The 24,396-nt window shown below is 47.5% G+C and overlaps 1 protein-coding gene across 1 annotated transcript in view; it reads right to left on the bottom strand.

Moving 5' to 3' along the window:
* Nucleotides 1-12,712, bottom strand: part of Ice1 (interactor of little elongation complex ELL subunit 1) — a 54,231-nt gene extending 41,519 nt beyond the window's left edge. The window contains exon 1 of the mRNA XM_052742926.1: nt 12,416-12,712. Within this exon, the coding sequence (XP_052598886.1) occupies nt 12,416-12,496 (81 nt within the window). The 5' untranslated portion in view covers nt 12,497-12,712. The remainder of the gene's footprint in view (nt 1-12,415) is intronic.
* Between the last annotated feature and the right edge of the window lie 11,684 nt (nt 12,713-24,396).

The raw sequence follows: 24,396 nt of genomic DNA, 5'->3' as shown, positions 1-24,396 counted from the left end.
TCTAGAGAACTACACCTACATTCCCCAAAAAATAGATTATGGATGTTTGTCTTTGTTTAAGGGGTTAGTTACAAATTGTTATTGGTCATAGTCAAAAAAGGGCTAAACAAAAGAGTTAAGTTCAGAGATCTCTTTCTAAAAGAAGGAGAGAATATGATATAGAAATGATAGGGGAAGGAGGTAGGTTTTTGAATCTACTTTAATCGAAAAAAAACAACTGTTGACCTCAAAATATTTTACACTGGTATGGATTTTAGTTTATTGATACAGATTTAAAATTAATGTTGTTATACTATATGTATATTTCTACTCTTGTTTAAGATTTTGTGCTTATGTAGCTCATTTAAAAATGCAATGCATAATTTAAGAAATACAGATTAATAGTTAATCATCCATAATAGTCAAACTTAAGTCAAGGTCATACACAGGATACATTTAGATAGACGGTCTTTAAACACTTCAAAGACCTAAGAATATGACAGTTAACATGTTTAATAACCTAAAAGGCTTCTCATGACAATGAGATACATCTATTCCTGGCAGCACCGATCTACTTCAGAGAAGATGATGAGCACTGAAGAACTTCCATATGGAGTTTGCTTTCTTTATGGCAAAAGCTAGCTATGTGGACAAAGAAACTGCCCTTTCCTCAATTGCTGATAGTTACTGTCCAAATTGGACCAATAGGATACAAAAGAAAGTGACTACCAAACTTTGCCAAGACAAGGTAGGACAGTCCTTCAAATTTTCCTGCTTCTGAGAAAAGTCTGTCAGATACTCCAGGCCTGTAGGTCAAAGATGGATGCTGCAACATTACAGAGGAACTTTGGGTGACTGTCTAGGCAGTGAGATATCCCCGTTATTAGGTAACATTTCACCCTTCTAGGTCTTTGATGTAGTTGAAGACTAGATAGTCATAGTTTTTCTTAGTCATGATAAAAGATAAAAAGATACAAAACTTTAGACTCACCAAGAAAAGATAGATAATTAAGTATTTTCTCTAATTTTGCCAAATGCAAATGGATTGGATATTGTTTCTGTAATTCTTAGTAACTATTTTTGTTGTATATAGTTTTACTATATTAAGGTTAAAACCTTCCTTTTTAATTAGACAAAAAGGGGGAAATGCTGTGGAACAATCCTTTTCTACACTATGAATATGCATTACTCACTGGTTAATAAAAAGCTGACAGGCCAGTAGCTGGGCAGGAAGTTAGATGGGAAAGCCAAATTGAGAATACTGGGAAGAATAAGGGTGGAGTGAGAAGAGATGTCAGCCAGCCACCCAGGAAGCAAGACATGCTAGATGACAGGTAAAGCCAGGAGCCACATGGCAATACATAGATTTACAGAAATGGGTTAATTTAAGTTGTAAGAGCTAGTTAGTAACAAGCCTGAGCTATCTGCCAAGCATTTATAATTAATATAAGCCTCTGTATGGTAATTCGGGAAGTGGCTGCTGGATATTTGGTAACAGGCATTTAGGACAGGAAATGTTGGGACAGGAAACATCTGTTTACACTTGCCATCTGTGAGAACTACAATGTACCTCCACACCAAGGTCAGAGGGCAGTAACAAGTTACTGACTGATTACTACTTAGCAGAAACATAGAAACTGCCTGAAAAATACATCAAAATAACACAAATTGAGATAACATGACAGAGAACAATTAGTGAGATCAAGACTAAGTTAAAAAGCCGTTTTGTGAGGAACTGTATTACACTTCAGGGACCAATCCCAAGTCGGTTCCAAATCTTGTTAGGAAACTGAAGATCAAAGCATTATTAGTTTCACTGCTCAGATGTTCCCAACATCTAAAACACAGATTTTCTTTTCTTTATCTGACTTAAATGTCAATTTTCCAATCAGTAAAATATTCAAGAGTAACAGCACAGTCTTAAATACACTACAGTAGCTTTCCAGCATTTATATAGACAAGTTCACACCAGGAACTATCCCCAGCCCTCCTATCTCAACAGTCAGACTCTAACCAATCCAGAGGATTTGGAGAGGAACAGTAACGTTTCCACTCAGAGTGCCTATATCTTTTTTGGCAGCTACATGTACATACCCAGGCTAGAACTGATTAAAAAATGCAGGTCCTTTGCAATCTCCATACAATTTAGCTTGTTATCACCTATCCCAGGGGGGCTCAATGTCCCAGTACTCTTCTGAAGGACACTTGGTCCTGCTCAGTCATTCCTAACAACAAGCAATGGATCTCCTTGCTTCGCCACAACTGTGATCTTGGATAGTCTTAGAGATATTTCCATTAGCATTTATTTGTGTGTTTGTGCATGCATGTGTGTGGAGGTCAGAGGACAGCTTTGTGGAGTTGGCTCAATGGGTGGAGTCCAGATTGCCAGGCTTGTGTGAAAGCAACATTGCCAGCAGAGCCATCTCCCAAGCCCTTCCCTACTCCTCATCAATGATGAGAGAGGTCTTCTCAGTCACTTCTGGGTATTCTTTCTTTTTCCTTAACAGCCTGACAGCACTGCTTAGTGCTGCTGATACATTGTGAGCTACAGTATTTGACAGGTAGTATCCTCTCATCACATATGCACATACATAAGTATGCCTGCTAAATAACCATTCAAGGACACTCATGCAGCAACCACAACTGTCTAAATACTGACACAACTGAGTATGTCTGAGTACATGCTAAGGCTCTGTTTCCAGAAACAAATTTAGCAGGGTCCTTCTCATATGAAAATGAGAATTATTTTATGCTATCTAGCACTTACATACTTTTTTTCATATTTATGTCTATAACTCTGTAGCACGAATCTTAAAAGGTCTTATTAATAAAATCAAACCCAGAGCCAGGTATTGGAGTGAACGCTGAATGATCAGAGAAACAGAACAAGCCACGGCCACCTCACCTTGCCAGTTCCTCAGCTGATCCTGTTTCCTCAGACTGGAAGCCTCTGAGTCCTCACCCAACTGGATCTCAGCTGAGCTGCTGCTAGAAGCCTAAAAGCTTAACCAGCTCTAGTTCCCGGTTTTCATGACTTATATACCTTTCTGCTTCCTGCCATCACTTCCTGGAATTTAAGGCACGTGTCTTCATGCCTGTTTCCAGTGTGGCTTTGAACTCACAGAGATCCAAACGGATCTCTGCCTTCAGAATGCTAGGATTAAAGGTGTGTGTGCCACCATTTTCTGGCCTCTGTATCTAGTGGCTGTTCTGTTCTCTGACCTCAGATAAATTTATTAGGGTGCTCAATATTTTAGGGAACGCAATAACTCTCCTAGGATTTATTCTTACGCATGCAGCCTCACAAAATATAAATCAAAAGGGAGAAGATGAACTCTTCAGCAACAGCACATTTAAGCTGCCAACACTTAAACCTTTCATTATATACTACCTACTTTCTACATGGACTACAGTTACTAAGTGGCTTACCACTATCAAGGTGACCCCTGAACACTGTCAAAGCACAGGAAAGCACACAAAGCTTGATGCATCCACAGCACTGACATTTCACACTTCTACAGGCACTAAACACCATGCGTTGAGCACCAACACAATAACCTTGATGCAGTCGGAACACGTAAGAAGTCAAAGACGCTCTAACATAAGCAAGCCTGGCTCACCAACTCCATGCAGGCACGTGCATTATCAGGAGGGCATTAGCTCAGATGAGGAGTATGGACCACCTTCGTGGCATTAGGAGAATGCAATTTAAGATGGCAAAGACTAACCTCTCCCCTCCACTCCAAACTCAAATAGATGTACTGCAGGGATATAAGGGGCATGTTTCCATCTCTAACTTTAGCTGGTTACCTCTATGTAAGAGGCCTTCTTAGATGCTTTCCTAAACCCAAGTCAGTTTCTATCACCTGCATGAATGCTATTTTTGCTGTGTCTCTTACATTTCTCAAGTGGGTCTTAGATGTGTGAAGGAATGTAACTAATTTCTATTTGTTGACTGCAACAACTTGTTCATTTCACAATGCCACTTACAAATAGATGCAAAAGTTTGCACAACAGAATGCACAAAGTACACTCAATAGTGTCAGCAGTAGACAGTCTGTGTGCCTGACTGCACCATCAGAGGCCCCATGCTGCGCTTCTGCTACTGTGCTTATTTCCTTTGCCCTGGCCTTCCTGAAGTGATGTTTTAAAACAGGCATGGTCACAGCCATGCACTGAGACTTCTATCCATACTAAAAGTGCCCCTCATGAGATACACTTAGCATTTATTTAAGTATTCCCTCGTTACCTGTAGTGGATTTCAACAATACTTCTACTGCCGAAGCAGCCTTAATTCCAGAGATTGCAACACCATGTTTGGTTCAAACCCCTATCCCGCCTTAGCTGCCATCACTCTACTGAGTGTTACTGTTTTCTGCTCTATGTCCAGTATTCCTAACAACGTTACAAATGACTCCAAAACCTGTCACACTTTTCCATTAGACCCACGTGAGCTGTGAAGAGCAGTCTGCTTAGTGTCAGCGGCTGAAGCATTGTCCTCTGCTCGACAGCATGCTCAAGTTCTCTAGGCTAACTTCCCACCACTAACCTACCTCAGAAGAACCTTGCCTAGAAAGCTCTCTGCAGATGTGATCAGGTTAAAATAGATCAGAAACATCAGTGAGCTCTAACTCAGACTCACGGGGTCAGGAAGGAGGAACAGCTGGTGTTTGCATTGCTTTGCTGAAAGCACCTGAAATCATGCTGGAACCACTGTCTCCGCACAACCATGTGGGAACCATGTCTGCACACAACCATGTGGGAACCATGTCTGTCTGCACACAACCATGTGGGAACCATGTCTACACACAACCATGTGGGAACCATGTCTGTCTGCACACAACCATGTGGGAACCATGTCTGCACACAACCATGTGGAAACCATGTCTGCACATGACCATGTGGGAACCATGTCTGTCTCCACACAACCATGTTGGAACCATGTCTGCACACAACCATGTGGGAACCATGTCTGCACACGACCATGTGGGAACCATGTCTGCACACCACCATGTGGGAACCACTGTCTCTACACAGAGCACAAACCAAGAGGGTTGAAACATAAACCGAAACAAGATGACAGAATGCAAGCTGTGTGTCAGCTCAGAGTCAGAGAGAGACAAGACAGCTGCTGGTCCAGGCACACTACAGTCTCAGCAGGCTGCTCTGTGCTGTTTCTTCTGGAGGTGAAGGAGAATGCAGCTCAAGCAGGAACCAGCCACAAGCTTTCTGTTAAGCCTTGGGGGCCAGCTCCAGCTTTCCGCTCTGTGAGGGAAGTGCTCCTCTGCCATCCAGCAGAAAGTCTGTCTTCCCAAGGTGTCTATTCGACACACACATGCTCCAGTGCTGACCTGTGATGACCTAATGGGAAGATGGCCATGTGTCACCCCAGTCCTCTATCTTCCAGGGAGAATAGAGGTAAGCTCCAAGTGCTGGTGCCGGCTATTCCTCCATCAGTAAATGACTCAGCCATACTACCACACAGCAGTCCAGAAGGCCCTGCCTACTCAGTTTGCAGCCAGCATACTCCACCCCCAGGCTCTTAACGAACCACCAGATTCCCAAACCTAAGCTACAATGAATGGAAAAAGAGAAACCAGAGCCAGACCTGAAGTAAACACAAGTGGACAGGAACACCTCAACAGCACTAGCACAGTGCCATAAGTGATGGTACACTGGAGAAGCCATGTGACAGTTACAGGGACACTGAGAGCACTCAGAAAATCAGGCACCGGGACACCTAAAACAGAAAGGACAGCCCGTGCTGCTGAGGCTGTAGGATACTGGCCCCCAATCACTCGCGGCTGATGGGACATTAAGCAGTTGCCACAGGACTAAGCATCACACTCCTGGGCACACACTCGGGCAGAAAACATATGCCACGGCAAGTTCATAGGAACAGTTAGAGCAGCGCTGCCCACACTACAAACAGAAACATAAGCTTCAGGCCCATCACAGGATGGACGGGTGAGCCACCCAGTACTGACCATGAACAACCATCAGTGATACCACACGAACCCCTAGAACTCTGTGTGAGCTGCAGCACCCACCGCAGACGCTGTGTACTAACTCCAGTCACGTACACTGTCCATACCAAGCAAACCCGCAGCTGAGGACTTGGCAGGCAACACAGGGAGGGGGGCTGGGATGACTGCTGGCTGGGAAAGGCTTCCTTAAGGGCAGGAGGGAATGTTTCAGGAGGTGGCTGTGGGTAATCACTCAACTGCTAGATGTCACTGACTAATTGTACACATCAAAATAATACATTTTACACTAGTTAAGTTATAGCTAAATCCTAACCAGGAGAACATAATTATAGACTCACAAGTTCTGACCACAGAATTCAACAAAAGGTCCCAGAAAAGAAAGCAGATACAGAGATGGAAGAGAGAAACAGACACTGAATACTGGTGTCAGAGGAAACAGTCCCACAGGCCCAGTGACAAGTGCTCTGGACAAAGCACATGGAAAGACAGACAGACGTGGGAGACAGTGTTCCATTATGTAAGGGAAAGTGCTCCTCCAACATCCAACAGGAAGCCTGTGGATCCCAACAGGACACCACCCTTGGAACAGTTATGATTTTAGAGTGGTGGAGACAGGGTAAAGACCTTCTAAGCACCTGAAGCTGGAAGGGCCTCACTAGAGACCAGGGCCCTACACAGGGATACTTCCCATCTTGGAAAGAAAATTCAAACTTCTGTATAAGAGATATTTTCAAATCTGCAAAGTCTCCACCAAACTTCTGTCCTAGGACATCCTTGCTCAGAGAGGTACCAAAAGATGTGAGCAGGTCTGCCAGAGCATGAACCCAAGAGTAAGGATGATGGAGAACACACGTGTAGGCAGAAACAAGCCCTGGATCAGGAGGAGGGGTGGTGGTAGGCTCTGGAGGAACGAAAGCATTAAAGGTTGGCTTCTCAGACAGCAAGTACATCACTTAGCAGGCGAGTCCGGAAGCTGTAGCTCCTCCTACCTTGGACTTGGGCATGCTGGGACTGCAGGGGTGTGCCACTATGCCAGGCCGCACTGAGGGGCATTTAGGCAAAGCTGGCAACAGGAAAGGGCACTCCTCATCACTCTGCAAAAGAAATGCTTCTCTTTTTCTCATTTTCCTTCTAGTCCTTTGCTACTCCATCTGGAATCTTTCCTGCCTTGCTTCTAGGTGCCACACTGTAATGTCAAGTACTATGCCAGAGACAGCAAACAAACCTTAGCTCCACATTCATGTGAACCTGCACCACTAATTCTCACTCCCTCTCTTATTGAGTGATGGGGCAAAGTTTCTTACCGTCCACCTGCTCAGTTCTATGCTTCAGGAAGGGAAACTGAAAAGCCTAAGTTAACAGGAGACATGGCAGCAGGATCAGCCACGTTAAGTGTTCAGTCCACTGCAATCTCCAACATACAGTAAATATCACATTTGGGATGAAAGGAGAAAACATTGTTATTAATCTTCAAGGTCAACTTGATTAGATGTGGATTAGCTAGGACACACACTATACAGTGTCTGTGAGGGTGTTTCCAGGGAGGTTTTTTTTTTTTTTTGGTTTTTCGAGACAGGGTTTCTCTGTGTAGCTTTGCGCCTTTCCTGGAACTCACTTGGTAGCCCAGGCTGGCCTCGAACTCACAGAGATCCGCCTGGCTCTGCCTCCCGAGTGCTGGGATTAGTTTTTAACCCAGGGTGGAAGGCCTGTTCTGAATGTGAGCAGCGCCACCCCAGGGGCTAAGGCCCCACATGGAATGACAAGGATCAAGCTAGCTGAGCACTAGCACTCACCCCCAGCTTCCTCCCTGATAGCGCAGTGTGAGCACATGCCTCATACTCCCGTTGCCATGGTTCCCCATGGACTGTATCCCCTCCAACCACGACAAAGGCTCCTTAGACTGGTTTGCTAAGTGTTTTGTCATAACAACAAGAAAAACTAAAACTAAACCCCAATCACTAAACAGGGCATGTGGTCAAACAACCTGTTCACAGGAGTCACCTAAGACAGAAAACACAGATAGTTACATACGATTCCTAACAGTAGCAAAATTAGTTATAAAGTAGCAATAAAATATTTTATGGTGGGGGGGGTCACCACAACACGAGGAGAAGGGTCACAGCATTAGGAAGGCTGACAGCCACTGTCTAAGAGGGAAAGGAGAACCTTCCAAATGATCTGTTTCAGCCCCTTCTGCACTACGCTCAAGGCCTGTGTGCATGTCAGTGTGAAGAGTCAGACATCCAGATACCACCCACCGGTTTATACTGCAATGTTCCTAATTGAACATTTTTTTCTCCTTGTCAAATCTGGGTTCATTTACGTTGTTTGGAACTGAACTCTCTGAATAGTAAGATTAACAGAGTATGATGGGTTCAGGGCCCTTTGGGTCCTTCTGACCCACAAGTCCTGTGCGCAGGTGGGATCCACTGTTCAAGGTAGGGGTGCTCTTTGCAAAGGGAAGAGGTTGCTCTCTGCAAGTTTCCCTAATAGTTCTCTCCAAATTCATGTTTTCTGCTCCTGGAGCTTCCACACGTAGAAGATCCTGTAGTGAAATACTTCTGACCAGTTTCCTGCTCTGGGAGTATCTGTAGCTTTTATAAGCAGACCAATTCTAATGCAAAAGTGCAGAGTCTCAAACGCTCAAGGGGGTGGGGGGTGGTAACTTCCAATCAATTAATTAACCTAAAACTATGCAATGCAGGGCCTGCCTAATTTACACAGTATCATCAGATTCAGGCCCCACATTGGTTTTTGTGACTGCTGAGTTTCTAGAACACGTGAATGCTGGGCTACAGATCAGTAACAAACTACTACAATCCAAAGGTCAAGAGTCACCTATGAAGCTATCAGGAGATACTTACGATGTCAGGAAGCATGGCTGCCTTTGGATACATTTCTGAGGGAATAGATTAAAAAGGCAACTGTTTCTTCCATTCTAAAGGAAACAAGGGCCAAACAGACATGAAGATGTTCTGCAAGCAAGGACTATTCATATTCAGTTCAGAACAGGAACCTGCTACCATAAGGCTCCAAGTCAGACTGAAGGCCCAGCACTGCAGTTGGTGCCACTGTGAGAAGACTACGTGGACCTCTTCCATAGGATCCAGAGTATCAGTGATTTAAAACTACAAGGCTTCTCTCCTGCACCAGTTTAAGCTGCATATAGCAAGCACTTGCTTGCTGTGGCAATGTCCAGTCATCTCTCTCCTCCCAACAGGCCAGTGACCCACTTCCTGTTTAAGTCTCCTTATCTCTTTCCACCCCTCCCCATTCCATGCTTTCTTCTTCAAGAGCCCAGCCCCAGCAGCCAGATTCTCTTAAGATGCTAGTGGTTTTCAAAGCTTAAGTGACTCAAAGGACTACCTAACCCCTTCCCATGAAAAAGATTCTTACTATAAACTCAACACCCATAGAAACCTAGAAACCAGCTTCCACTTCCTTGGAAGTGCATTAGGACATTTCAGACACTTTGCAAACATCTGAAAATGGCTAAAACTCCCCAGTCTAATGTCATTTTAAAGCTGTAGCCCCACATTCCCAACAGCCTTTCCTCAGCTGGCTTCCTTTCTTCCTTCCATCACAGTTCATATAATTATTCAAAGACTGAAATCTTAGTACCTTTCACTTCCGGACATAAGACCCAGCCTAACAGGCTTCATTCACCCTGTCTTGCTTCTCACACTCAAGAGCCTTTTCTTGTTATCATTTCCTAGAGCTTCAATGAACTCTGTGCTGTAATACTCTCACTAGGTCACATTATTGAGATAATTTACCCTTAACCAAACCCAGCTTCTATTCATCAACTCATCCTGTGCCCTCCACGTGCACTACACACTTCCATCCTGGTCAACACACTTTGCCTTGGTGGTGTTAATAGACAAAGCTTCCATCTCTCAACACATACAGGAAATGAGCATAGAGCCTCACTGCGATGCTCTATGTCCGCTAGAGACCCATCTTCCCTGACTCACTTTGCAAATTAAATAAGTGTTCCAGAGACAGAACTCACAGCAGTCTCTTGAACACTACTGCCCTGAAAAGCCTTTTCAAAAGCTACATTCCTATTGTTAGGAGCACAGTCATGGATTCTTTTACTCTTGTCTACGGCTGCTTTCACACCTCAATGGCAACTGAGAAGGTGTGAACAAGTCCCAAAAGCCCAATAATTTACGATCTTGCCCCTTCAGGAAAAATGTTTACAGACCAGGCCTATAGAGATCTAAAGGAACCCCTCCCCTAATTGCTGTTATGGAAACCAAGAGTGGAAGTGTGTCTTGGAGAGGGGAAAAGGGGCGCCCTTGGGAAGTGGAAACAGTAGCTTCTAGGTCATAGGTTAGAATGCTTCCTACAGTAAGGATGGTAAGATTAGGAACGGGGAATCAGGAGAACCAGTAAACGGATGCTGGCTGTCGGAGAAGGAGGGCACCAGGACGGTCTCAAGCAACCTGAAGGTCTCAGCGCCTCTGCTGATTCAACAAGACAGAGGCTCCTGGTGGGCAGTGTGTGGAGGCCGCTCTCAGGAGGGCAGAGAAGCACAGTTCACACAGCTGTTCTGTGCAAAAACCTCCAGTGACTCAGAGAAGACCAAGCCCATGCACTGGTGTGTGAGGCTCACACAACCAGGGCTCTTCTTGCTGATATGACCCCCGCAAACCCTAAACCCTCAGTCTCACTGGCTTTCTTGCTGTCTTAGTTTGGGCTTTTGTTGCTCTGAAAAGACACCAGGACCATGGCAGCTCTTATAAAAAAAAAAAAAAACATTTAATTGAGGGGGCTCAATCACAGTTTCAGAGGTTCAGTCTAATCTCATCATGACAGGGAGCGTGGTGGCATGCAAGCAGAGGTGGTGCTGGAGCTGAGACTGTTACATCTTGCAGGCAACCGGAATCAACTGACCATCACACCGAGGGAAGCTTGAGAAAAAAGACTTCAAGGCCTGCCCCCACAGTGACACACTTAACAAAAGGTGTGGCCAAATTAAAGATGTGCCCTCCAGCCTCAAAATGTGGCCACACCTCCTAATAGTGCCACTCCCTATGAGCTTATGGGGGGCCAAATACACTTACACTACCACACTTGCTCTTCCTAAGCACACTGGGAAAGCACCTACTCCAGGCCTTGAGGCATCCACTAGGATGTCTGTCTCCAAAGAAATCAACAGAACTCATTTTCTTGTTCAAATATGATTTTCCCAGAGACCACAAAATCCCAGCAACCACCATCCTGGTCCTTGTGTACTCTTCCCTCCTATTTTTAACTCTATTTGTACTAACATATTACTTCTAATATAATTTTCCCCTGCTTCTTACATTGCTATAAAACAGCAGGGGATGCAAAAAAATTCTTTGAGTGAATGAACAGGGTAAAAAAACAAATATGGTCTATTAAAGATACAGGAGCAAGCCATTGAGAATCTTGAGATGGGAGCAGAGGATTCTAAGATGCCCTCACAATGTGGGCTAGCTACAAAATGGCTTGATTCATTCATTTTCTTTATACAAGAGTGCCAGCATATGCCTCCATCTCCTATTCCCAGAACAACTGGAATATATAAATCGGCGCAAAGACACTGCACTTTACAATAAAACCAAGCTTCTATGGATGGCTACGTAGTCTGCATCTCTTCTGACCTCGTCTCACCAACCATGAGGCTTCCACAGGCTTGCTCATCAAACATGCACAGCTCTTTCTCATCACAGAAACTGTGCCACCTGTTAAAACCGATCTCCAGAGCTGCTTTTTCAACATTCACATCTGCCACGGCCTCAAAAACACCAACTCGGACATCCTGACATTGTCCCATTATTTTCTTCCCAATATCTAAAATCCTGTCAAATGGTACTTGCCCACGTTCATCTTACTCGTGTCGACCTGGTTCACCAGAATGTGAACGGGGATGAGGTGAATGGGACAAGGTGAATGAGGTGAACTGGGACTATTTCCACTACATCAGTAAACCCCACAACTCATCTGCAGCGGCTATTGAGAACAGAGCATGCCACTGTAACAAACTACCACGACGTACACATCTTAATGGAATATTTTAATCAGACAACTAACACGTTATTTAACCAAAGCTACGGTGGATGGTACTTTAATAGATTGGTGTAAAATGAAATGCAGCTCCCGAATCGTGAAGTCTCGTGACCCGGGCACGCAACATAAAACATAAAAGCCTTGCCTTCAAGTAACAAATGATTAGGATTGCGAGAAGGCCTTCACCCCAGAAAGGAAGATTCCCTTGGCACTTAGGGTCACCCACCAACCCAACTCGGCCCAGCAAACCCTGAATCTGGGCAGAGGAGGAAGAGGCCCTGCAGGACGCATTCATTCGCCTGCCACCAGCATCGCACCAGGTGAACCAGCTCTGGAGCCCGTGACTAAACAAAGCACAGGCACCCGCTCCCAAGACAGCGCCAAGGGGATCGGCCGGGGATCGTCGTTACCTGCTGCAGGGAGGTGCAACCCTGACACCGCGCGAGTTCGGTTGGCCCGGGCGCCGCCGGGTGCGTTTCGCCGGGCATCATGGTGCTGCGGCCCGGCCTGCAGGGCGCGCGCTCACGGGCCCGCTGCCTCGGCCCTGCCCCGCCGCCCCGGCCACCTCCAGCCTGGCCGCTTCCCGCCGGGCGCGGGCAGGTCCATGCGTGCTCAGAGGTCCCCGTGGAGGCGGCCTAGGGCTCCGACCCGCGTAGCAGCCCGGAGCGCTGGGGAGCGGCGTAGCCCGGAGGGCCCAAGCGCGACGACAGCACACCAGGTCCCCGCCCCACCCGGGCCCGCCCCTTCTCTGGGCTGTCCGGGGCGCCGCCTGATCAGAAAGTCGGCGCGGAGGGGGGGGGCGGAGGAGGGCCGCCAAGGACAAAGCCCTAGGGCGCGTCCTTGGGAGAGCTGAGCAAGAGCTAGGTCCTGCCTCGGAGGCTTGTCAGTCCTCTCCAGCCCGCCCGCCCGCCGCATTACAGGCCCTGCGTAGACACCTAAGTCCCCTCCGCCTCTAAGGGGCGGGGTCTGTGATGCCATTAGGACGCAGCCTTCCGTGGGAGGACCCTAGCCTAGGGCAGGAAAGTGCAGCAGTTACATCCAGAGCCGCAGTGGTCTCCCGCTGGGCGTGCACGGGGGCGTGCGGGGGACGGAGGGAGGACTGCAGTTCCCGGAGTGTCTCGCGGCAGGCGGGGACGGAGAGCCTCCTGGGCTAACCTCCAAGGCCCGTGCTCCTAGCAGATGAGCCAGCCCTACATCTGATCTGTGGGTCCTGGCTGCACACAGCCTGCCCCCGCAACCTCTCTGAGCGGTTTCCCAGACGCCGCCGTCGTGCTTATGCTGGAGAGGTTGAAAGGGAGAAATTCTCATCAGGCTTTAGAGGCGGCTTGAATTCAGGGTTGGAACTCCCGCTGACCTCCGAACATTGTATCCACCGCCCTCAGAATCGTTCTTTGTTGCCATTAAGTATCTACTGGGAGGAGTCTGGCGGCTCCTCATCTGCTGGTTACAAAGTCCCAATTTCTGAGATTTCGACAATAGTGTTGCAGGTATTAAGTGGGCATCCAGACCCCGCGGTCCTCTCTTAACTCCCGAGATGGAAAGTGCCCTTGTTAACACTCAAACCTCTCACACGCTGTCCCTTTTTCAAGCTTCTTTGTTTGACATTGAAGGGCCAGATGGATACCCAGAATTGTTTGCACCCAAGCAAGACAGGCCCATGATCTGACATGCTGTGCAGAGTCTGTATAGAAGCTCCAGGTCTCCTCAGAGGCTGCTGAACAGAGTACAAAAGAGGAACACAGTTTTTAATGGTCAGAAGCAGTCCCTGGTAAGTAACAAGCTAGGCTTGGCCACCCATCCACCACATGTCAAATTAAAGGACACAATAGTGAAAGGCAGAAAAAGATGCACCCAACGTGGTCCCATTAGGAAGAAAAAGAGATCCACTAACTACCCCCAGCCGTCACCCTAAGTCCATTTTCAGAATCATGGCATGGGTTTAGGTTTAAGTAGAAAGCAGGGGGTACGCATACCCAGGCAGCTCTGGTCAGGGTGTGGTCCTGCCTAACATATCATGATCTCGTTGGTTCCAGCTTTCTGCTGCAAGGTGATCTGACAAGCTGTCAAAGCTGAGGAAATTTCTTTCTCTAGATACAGGCTCCCCTTCCGGTCGGACCGCAGTTTTAGCCATTTTCTTCTTCCATCATGGGATTCCTGTGAACGGTCTGACAGTGGGCATAGGGCTGGGGACACTGGTGCCTCTCGCGAATACGGTCTTTCTGGGGCAGTTAGAGTTGATGCAGGAGGGAGCCATGTGTCTTGTGAAGCACACCGTGTCATCCCTTAGAGACTAGGAAAATGGATATGGACCCTGGCAACTGTCTAGTTCTCACTCCTGATGCATGCAGATTTCTCTTCACCATAATTGTATTTCCCAACTGGGTGGGTTTGTTTTTATTTATTTTATTGCAAATTGCCTTAGCAGAGAAGATATCAGCATCCTCTCACTCTACTGCGTTCTGGGAAATTCACAGCACACCATGAGTGGGTCGGTCCTGAGAAGCTAATGCTGCCCGCCTGCCACAGCTCATTTCCTGTGCTTGCCTCTTTCCTGAAACACCCTGCCGTCTACCTAGGTGTGGAGGTCCCACTTGGCCTTCCAGGCTCCCCATTTTATTTATTTGGTCCTAAGTTAACATCCATTTCCCTGCTTGCTTCTTAGTTTCAACAAGTTTTTCAAAGATCAAATTTTGAATTGTGTGGTGATTTTTTTTTTTTAACCACAGGATTCACTATGTAGAAACCAAGTATTTGCCATTCACTGGTGGCTCTACCCATCTTGGAAGACAGATAAATACATTTTGCTATAGTTTGTCCCATCCCAAACGTGTGCTGTTGTTTAATTCCCTAGGCATGCTATTAAGAGAATAGGAGTTTACACCACTAGGTGAGCGTTTAGAGGTAGAAACCTGGGGAGACCAGTAGAATTGGAGAGGATCCCCTTGATGGGGTACCATAGCTTTAGAAGAAGCAGGGGTGACCAGACAAGAAACACAGACGCACTCCCTGTTTCTTGCCTTGCAAGGCCTTGCCTCAGGGCATCCCCAGGCTTAAGGCAGGCCAGGTGTTCTCCCTTAGCTGCTGAGTCAGTGAAACCAAATCAGTCCTTTAAATCACTCAGTGTGTGGCCTCTTATTGCAACGGCAAGCAGACCTAGACAACGTTCCTACCAAGTTTGGAGGGGATTTCTGGTAGCAAGTATCTGACAATGTAGGAGTGACTTTACAATTGAGTGATAGCTTGAGACTGGAAGGAATTTGGAGGAGCAGGCCCTAGTAAGTTTTAAGCTCAACCTTTCTAATGCAGCGAACTTTTAATACAGTTGTTTCTCATTTTGTGGTGACACCCAACCATAAATTTATTTTTGTTGCTACTTCAAAACTGTTTTTTTGCAACTGTTATAAATTATAATGTAAAAATCTGATATGCAGGATATCCGATATGCGACCCCTGTGAAAGCGTCCTTCAACACCCCCCCAAGAGGGTTGTGACCCACAGGTTGAGAACTGCTATTCTAAGGGGTCTGCAAGAGATGAGAGGAGGAAACTACTCTCAGGTGGGAAGGATTCCTACTGGGGATCGGAGGAAAGGTCATCCTCACCCTCGTGACAACATCATCCTTGTGACAACATCACAACCAAGTAACTTGGTGATAGGATCTACATCCTGAGGCTTGTGGAAGGCTGGACTGGAAAGTGATTCACTAGGTTATTCAAAACGAGATTTCAAAACGAAGCATTCAAGCTGTGCCGTGGGGCATATTGGCTACTGTTAGTTGAGTCAATGTGAGATTGTTGAGCAAAAGTCATGACAGAATAGGAAAGTGATGACCCATTGGAATACCTGCAGCCTGGCAGGAAAGGAGTGAGAAGGTTACAAGCTGAGGGTGGACACGTGGTCGAAGAGGCCAGCAACCACAGGGAGTGGTCAGGCTAAGGAGCTGCTGTGGCCCGAGACTGAGCCTCATGCACTCTTGGCCTCACTGCCCAGGGCATCTTGGAGTCATCTTCCTGCATTCAGCAGCAAAGCAACTCACAGAACCTGCAACCAGGGTTAAGACTTCCGTGTTTAGATTAAGAGACTTGAAGATGTGCCTAAGAATAGATATCGCCACCAGAATGGAGCCCCTGAGATGACCATTTGTGGCTTTGGAAGGAGACAAACACCTGCTTCCTCTCTGTGATACCACACACTGACACATTTGAGACTGCAAGAGGGCCTTCACCTGGCCTTAGATATTTACAGAACCACAAACAGAGCAAACCTCTTTTTAAATCTTACCCAGGTGTGGATATATGGTATTAGTAACAGAAAACAGCCCAAGACATATCTCAGCCTACTCATAAGAAATGACAGCACTTTATAAAGCACATCTCCTAGGCTGGGAACATGGCGTGAGTTCTGATATCCAATGAGGTAGTTTGAATGTATCTGGCCACCATAAGCTCATAGGGAGTGGCACTATTAGGAGGTGTGGCCTTGTTGGAGGAGGCTGAATGACACAGGCCTTTAGTCCAGAACTTGAGGCTGGAGGGCACACCTTTAATTTGGCCACACCTTCTGTTGGAAGTGTGTCACTGTGGGGATGGGCTTTGAAGTATTTTTCTCAAGCTTCACTCAGTGTGATAGTCAGTTGATTTCCTATTGCTTGCAAGATGTAACAGTCTCAGCTCCAGCACCTCTGCCTGCATGCTGCCATACTCCTTGCCATGATGAGATAATTGCCTGAACCTCTGAACTGTAATTGAGCCCCCTCAATTAATGTTTTCTTTATAAGAGTTGCCATGATCATGGTGTCTCTTCACAGCAATAGTAACCCTGACTAAGATACCCAGTGTCCAGATGAAAAGCAAGACGCAGCATTCATTGGCATGGAAGAGACTATAGGGTTCCTTGGCATGCTGGCAGCTAAGCTAGTGGGATACAGAAACTCCAGGCCCTGTGGGAGACTCAAAGGTGAAGCTGGAGAGAACTGGAGGAAGAGACCTAAACTCTGTCCTTAACACATGGGTCCTTACACACTTGCATATGTACCCCCTCACACACACAGGTACATAGACACATGCATACATGTGGTTGCATGCACACACCCATACCCACAGAGAGAGAAGGGGAGGGAAGGGGAGGGAAGGGGAAGGGAGGGGAGGGGAGGGGAGGAGAGGAGAGAAGAGGAGAGAAGAGAAGAGACCTATCATATTTCCTGTCAGACTTTCATGAACTGTTTTTCTGTCGGAGTGTCCTCAGCCCTGGTGGGGTACCTGAATTCCAGCCATGACTCTAGGAGATTCCCTGTGCTGTCAAGTCCCACCATCCACTAGGAGAATCTACCTAAAGGCCTGCATTCTCACCTCATGCCTTCTCTTCCTCCAGACATATGCAGCTTCTAGGAAGCAAAGCTTTGGAGGTTGGTAGGATTAGTAGGCAACTGGCTGCCTGAATGAGTGACGTGCCTTAGCTGGAGTGGCTGACAGATTAGGTTCAGAAACCAAGGAAAACTCCCCATGGGAAGCTACTTGTTATTTCAAATTATGTTTTGCTTTATGAGAAGATATATTGTGGGCTGAGAGAGCTCAGTCGTCAAAGGGCTTGCTGCACAACGCACGGGCAGGAGGAGAGGACCCGAGTTTGATTCCCAGAAGCCACATTTAAAAGACAAACAAAGAAAACAAGCAGGCGTGCTTGCAATCTCAGTGCTGAGGAAGCAGAGGCAGGCAGATCCCGGAGGCTTTCTAGCCAGGCAGAGTGGAGTGCGTGGTGATTTCTAGGTCAGCAAGAGGCTCTGTCTCCAAAAACAACATGGATGGCCCCTGAAGGATGAATGAGACGTGAGGATGTCCTCAGCTTCCACATGCATGCTCACATAGGTGTGTTTTCACCCGGACACATACACACAAGGAGAGGAGAGTCTTTCATTTGATCAACCACCCAAAAGCGGGCTGAATTTTGTTATGAATTTTAAATTCCCCAGCCACCCCTAAGAGCCTGCAATTCTGTCAGGCCTTCTGTGACCTTCTCGTTCTGTGATGTAATGTTAGTATCTGGCCGCCAGGTGGCCATCTTTCCCTGTGAGTGTTTTAGAAAGAGCCTCTTTCCAACAGCCTTTAGGAGCTCCTTAGGGAGGGGAAGATGGCCCTTGAGACCTTCTACAGAAGCGGGTTCTGTAGCAGTGATCTAGCCCCCCACCGCCAGTCCACTCTGCCTGCTCCTAAAGGCCTTTTTCCAGTTTCTGGAATACCCCTGTCTGGACAGTGGGCAGCAGGTGTCCCTAAGGAAGAGTGGAGTGTTCCGAACCTCAGCTCTACCCTTCAAGATGAGTAAAGCCAGAGGACAAGCATAGTTCTGGGAACAATTCCTGTGCTTGCTCAAAGAACAGCAAGGCCTCCCCTGTTTTAAATCAGTCATGGCCTAGACAGCAGGCAAAATAGACAGACGTGGAAGCAGAAATGAGACAGGCTCCCACGCTGCCATACTCTGACACAGGCAGGACCTCTGTGCTTGCTTGTGCGTCCGTGGTGATTGTCATGACATGTCCCATAGGAGGAAGCAGCCTATGATGCCATCAGCTTACTAAAACTTGTTCCTGTTTGTCCTGGACATCAAGGCAACTTCCAGACCCCTTGTATCCGTCATTTAATTCTCCTGGCGGCCCATTAATGGAAGATCCTCTTTTGCCCTTTGACACTTCTACTCACTGGGGAAACGTGACTCTGGGGCTCTGAACTGCAAGCTGAGCGGACCTCTCAATCCCAACCCTTTCCTTGTATTGTCAGTGACGTTGGGACACAGGCTGTGTGCCTTGCAGCAACATGTCACACAGTGACTGAGTTCACGCCACCTGCTCCAGTTTGCTTCATCTCTGTGCCCGAATCCTCGCTTTTGCACCTTGGCAGCGACGGTTGCTGCATCCCTCATGCAGGGTCTCTTGCAGAACCAGTTCCAAACTATTGTCCCCAGTTCCATGGAATCATACCTCCCAGTGCAGAGACCACAGCGTCAGCGCCTCAAGTCAAAGCCTCTGTCCCCCAGAGTCCTACCCAGCTATGATGCCTGTGAGCCACAGCAACAACCGGCATAGTGTGACAACACTAAGGAGGCAGCAGTGGCGTGTATACCTTGGCTGTAACCAGGAGCTCGCTAATGGGACTTACAGCTTTCTCAACAAGAGGGAGATCACGCCTGGTACTGGAACGCTAGTCAACTACTCAGGGTTAGTGAACTCATCGATCGTGGAGGAGAACCTAAAACTACCACTTTACTAAACAATAACCATCCCTAACAACGATCTAAACATTTGTCCTTAAACCCACAGATGAGTCTAGTCTTCACCCTTCATCCAGGGAGCTTCTCTTTGCAACAGACAGAGACCTCTGCTGAAAACCACAACCAACCAAAATGCAGAGTTGTGGAGCTCAGTCCTAACTGATCCATCTATAAAGCAGTTCTCTTACCCAGGGCTCATAGCAGAAGTGGGGGTGGGAAGACTGTAAGAGCTGGAGGAGGAAGAAGTTTGCTGTGAGGTTGTCAGAGAAATGTCAGAGCAGCGATGCCCATGAAGTCCTAATGCTAAGGCTGCCTAAACATGACCCGAAAAATCATGACACCAAGACACATGCTAACGTGGGCTGCGGAGAGCTCCTGAGGCCTCAACCCTACACAAAGAACCACAGGCAGCTAAGGAGTGCTGAGCGTGGGGGAAGTCATCTCCCCAGAGAAGAGCACAGGTAGCCAAAACCAAATGCAGCACCCACTCCTGAGGGCTCCTCCTTCAAGCTGCTTGGCTTTGGCCTTCTCCTTCTCCTTCTCCTTCTCCTTCTCCTTCTCCTTCTCCTTCTCCTTCTCCTTCTCCTTCTCCTTCTCCTTCTCCTTCTCCTTCTCCTTCTCCTTCTTCTTCTTCTTCTTCTACCTTTGAGGTTCCTGCAGTGGCCCTATGTGAGACATCTTTATGGTCCTGTCTTGCTTTATCTGTGGTCAGTCATGGGGTGATTTGGGGCTCCTGGCTGACCTTGATGGAGGCTGTGCAGGGGAGAGCCACATGGCAGAGTTGCAGGATCTTCAGAGTCTCACAGCCCTTGTGGGGCCATGAGAGGAAGGGTAGTGTGGCCTTGGATTAGTTTAAAACACTTCACAGATGCATGTGACAGCTGAATGAGTCCTGCAAATGGGAGATGTTTCCACTGGTTCAGCTTCTCCCTGTCCAATCCTGGAGGAATACCAGCCAGCTGGAGAATACCAGATCCTCCTGGAGTAAAGGTTAGCCCTCCTGCCCTACCCCCATCCCAGCTAGACCCTCAGTAGCCCATTGGAATTCCCTGGCTGGGAGAAGTTTTAACTGGAAGATAAGAGAGACAAAGAGCTTGGAGAAGTTGTAACTGGAAGATAAGAGAGACAGGTCTGACCAGCAAGCTGAAAGGGACTTTGTGTTTTCTCAAAGGGGCCATAAAGGCCAAGGTCCATGCTTAGATGGCTGCTAAAAGAGACCCCAGTGAAATCCCTTGGCAGTGATTACACATCCTCAATGGATACACTGGCTTTGAGTCTGCACCCCTTCCCCTGTACCACCCTCCCTGGTTAAGACAAGCGTCATATGTGTCCACCTCTCACATGACTCTTGGAGGATACCAGACCTATGGTCTCCAGGCCTTATCCTATCCCCTGCCCCACTCTAGGTGGCCACTCTGAAGGACTGCCTGGGGCATGCAGGTGGCACACCTTGCCGTCCCAGGAGGAAATCCTCCCAGGATTCCAAGGTCCAATTAATATACTTCATCCGGGAGGTCTCTTGGAGCTGGTGCATCTTCTCTGATTGTTTTCATGCAATGCTGTGCTGGATCTTTCTGGCTCCTTCTCTTTGCACCTCCACCACTCCCTGTACCCACGCATCTCTGAGTCCTGCTGGTGCTGTTTCCACAACTAGCCGTGTCTCCCTCCGCAGCCACCCCTGCCACCTCCGCAGCCGCCCCCGTCACCTCCACACTCCCATCCCAAGCTCCCAGCTTTCCCCTGGATTCCTGGAGGGAGCACTGCCATGTCCTTCCCGCTTGCACCCTCCTTATTCACTGTCCTTCACCTCCCAGCTGCGAGCATCACCTGAGACACAGAGCCTGGACAGGTTCCAGATACTTCTGCAGCAGATGCAAAACCAAATTTCCTTCTGGAGAACCTGCTCCAGGTCGGACTTTCTGTGTACGGTCCCTATCATTCTCCAAGTCTTGCATGGCTGCCTACCCTCAGCCCAAACATAACCAGCTCAGGTCCTCCAAGCCTGCACCCCCAGGTATCTCCCCCACAGTCTCTGGATAACACTACCTGAAATAATTTATAAAATACTCAAAGTAGGTGAGCATGAGAGCTTAGGAACTCACAGTCATGCTCTTCACCATTGCTCAGAGCCTAAAGTACCACACAGGGACATGGTGTCTGTTGAATGAATAGATGAGTCTGTTTGTCTTAGCAACTTCTAACAAGGGCTGTGATGATTTACAGTTCATACTTGGGGGTCAGCATCATCAAGTGACTGGTCCTGTGTGACAGGCCCCCCAGAGTACAATCTCAAGCACAAGTGGGCCTTTTCCCCTCTTACACTTTTGTCTGCATCTCCCCCCACACCCCAGTTATTCCAGGTCTATGTGAGAAAGCCTGTCTCCCACACTTGCATGGGATGTTACCATCTATCTGAAGCTCTGCAGGCTCTCTCTTACCACCACCCTTCCTGTTTCCACTTGCCAATCCCCATACGCACCTGAGACCCAGCCTTCTGGAATCTCTGGCATTTGCCCACCATGCCGTCATGGTACTTCAGTGAGGATGTGCTACCCGGAGCACCTGTCTTCCCTGGGCCCAGGTCCCACACTTTGTTCATCTCTCCTTGCTTGCCACCCCCACACTGTAGCATTTTACTGAATGGAAACTATGTGCTGGACACTGTTAGCATATGAGAAGCTGAGTGAGCAGGAGAGGGGTAAGGAATCTCTCCAACAGGGTGAGTTCTCCAGGTCTCTACCCACAACTCCTCGTCTCGTCTCGCCAGATTCTTGCAGTCTCTTTGACGGCCAGGCTTATGTCTCCTGCCTCAAAATACCCATGCCACCAGCATTTCTCTGGTTCCTTCAGGCATCAGGACGAGTTGTGCAACCTGTGAGATGTGGTGCAAATGAAATCAGAGGCTCTTCCCTCTAAATTCATCAGGATGGTTCAAGACCCTTAAAGTCACACGTAAGCCCTTAGGAGTGTGGGTTGCTGTAATGTCAGACAGCATGCAAAGGAAATGGCCTTGCCAGGCACTTTTTTATGACCATACCAGTGCTCCTCGTGTGCACAGTGTCATCATCCCCCACACCAGATTCACAGATGTCCACCACCACTCTCAAACATGCTCAAATTAATCTTTAACCCTGTGTCCAATTCTATCTCTCTTCATAGGAGGCCAAGGGCATTGCTGGCTGATTGATTTCTTGCACTAGCCAAGTCATGTCTAGGTCTTGCCTCTCTTTCCTGTCTGTCTGCTTACCCAGGTCGTCTGTGTTCCCTGTAAAGGAGCCATAATGCACATTACTCCTGCCATATACCATATATGGATGTAGGACAAAAATTTATCAGACCCTTAAGATAACCACAAGCTGCCACTGGGAATATTCCAAGGAAACAAAGAGATACTCCCATAGGGAGGCCCCCTGTTTATGATCCCTGTGTCTCATCATGTCAGGGGAACATCTTTGCTGACTGAATCAGAACATCTCTAAGTTGACCTTGCTGTGAGACAGATCCCACATCACCATTCTGTGGTCACTAAAACAAGGGCTGATGGATTCCATTCAATGTTCCCCACACAAGAGCCCTTTGATGTCTTTGGTCCCATCTGAGGAAACATCCTTCTACATTTGTGAACCTGGATGTAGGATTTTTTTCTCATGGGAGTCTTCTAGAAGAATTTGGAAGATGTGAAAGAGTTGAAAGAGAATCTCTAAGGGGCTCATGATGTCACTGTTTGCAACCTATAAATTCTCATTCTCCATCAAGATGTGCTAGGCTTGGCATGCCTCTACATGTAACTACATCCCTGTTGGTTACAGCTAGCACCAAAAACTGAGACCTCCCACATAACTCTCTTTTTCCCAGGTGGACAATCATGTCCAGCTTCTTGGGGTTGCAGTACAAGAAGAGGAATAGCCTGTGCAGCCATGACCATGACTCAAAACAAGCAGTGTCAACTCCCATCCCAATGTCCAGCGTATGCCGCACACGTGTTTAATAAATGTGTTTTTAAATGTAAGTCCACAATATCTTCCATGGATTAAGAAAAGAAACCCTACAATTAGAAGACCATCAGTGACTCTTTTCATGCCTGCCTGTCTTCTCCTCGCCAGTACCGCTGTGTCCCCTCTGCGACCCACCGTGTGTCCTGCTCTTCATTTTTTCCTGGCTTCCTTTCCTTCCCTTGACCTCTGACCTCACCTCACTCATATCCCTGTTCCAAGGCCGCCCTGTCAGAGAGTTTCTTGGCATGCATCCCGCCCCATGCCTTCCCTGCCTTACAGTCGTCATCCCCAGAGACGGTGCCAGCCTGTGCGTCTGCTCATTGCCTCTCTCCCCCGGAGTGGGGACTTCCATTAGGATAACCTGTGTCTTTGTGTCTTTCCTCACCGCTGTGTCCCAGGGCTGACATCATTCCTCACACATGACAATCATTTGAAAAATTAGTTGTTGAAAGAAGCAGGATTGAAGGAATGAATAAATGGAAGTTTTCCAGCTGGTATCTGAAGAAAATCACAATTTGGGGAGAAGAGGAATGGAAAAGGTAAGCAATGCTGTGCCTTGATATTGATCCAGAGGGCTTGAAAATTTAGGACCACAGAAAAGTACAGGGTTTTTTGCTTGTTTTTTTGTGAGCATCTAGAAAACTTTTACTGATAATCCCAAAACTTGGGGGGAAACCAACCAAGATGTCCTTTAGAAGGTGAATTAACAAATGAACCATAGTATATCCCGACAATAGAATATTATTGAACACTCAAGATAAATGAGCCACCAATCATTAAAGGGTATGGGGGGAAATGGACTTTAAATGCTGATTCATCAGTGAGAGGAGCCATGTAAAAAGGCTGCATGCTCTCTGATTCCATGTCATGGTCCCGGGAAAAATGAAACTGTGGAGTTACTGAGGAGGTCCTGGGGGCTCCAGGGAAGAAAGGGTAAATGGCCAAGCAGAGGGGAGTTTCACAGCCAGGCAGCTGTTCTATGATGTATGCATGTAGAGCCTTACAAACCCTTGGAAAGTACAACTCAAGAGTAAAGCTTCATGTGGACCGCTAACCTCTCCTCAACAAGCATGACTCAGCACTGAGGGGAGTCGGTCCTACCGGGAGCTGCACACAGGCAGGGACAGGAATGCATG

Source organism: Peromyscus californicus, unplaced genomic scaffold, assembly GCF_007827085.1.
Source record: "Peromyscus californicus insignis strain IS unplaced genomic scaffold, ASM782708v3 Scaffold_18__1_contigs__length_77618521, whole genome shotgun sequence".
NCBI classification, from domain to species: domain Eukaryota; kingdom Metazoa; phylum Chordata; class Mammalia; order Rodentia; family Cricetidae; genus Peromyscus; species Peromyscus californicus.
This window is presented reverse-complemented; position numbering and strand designations above follow the sequence as displayed.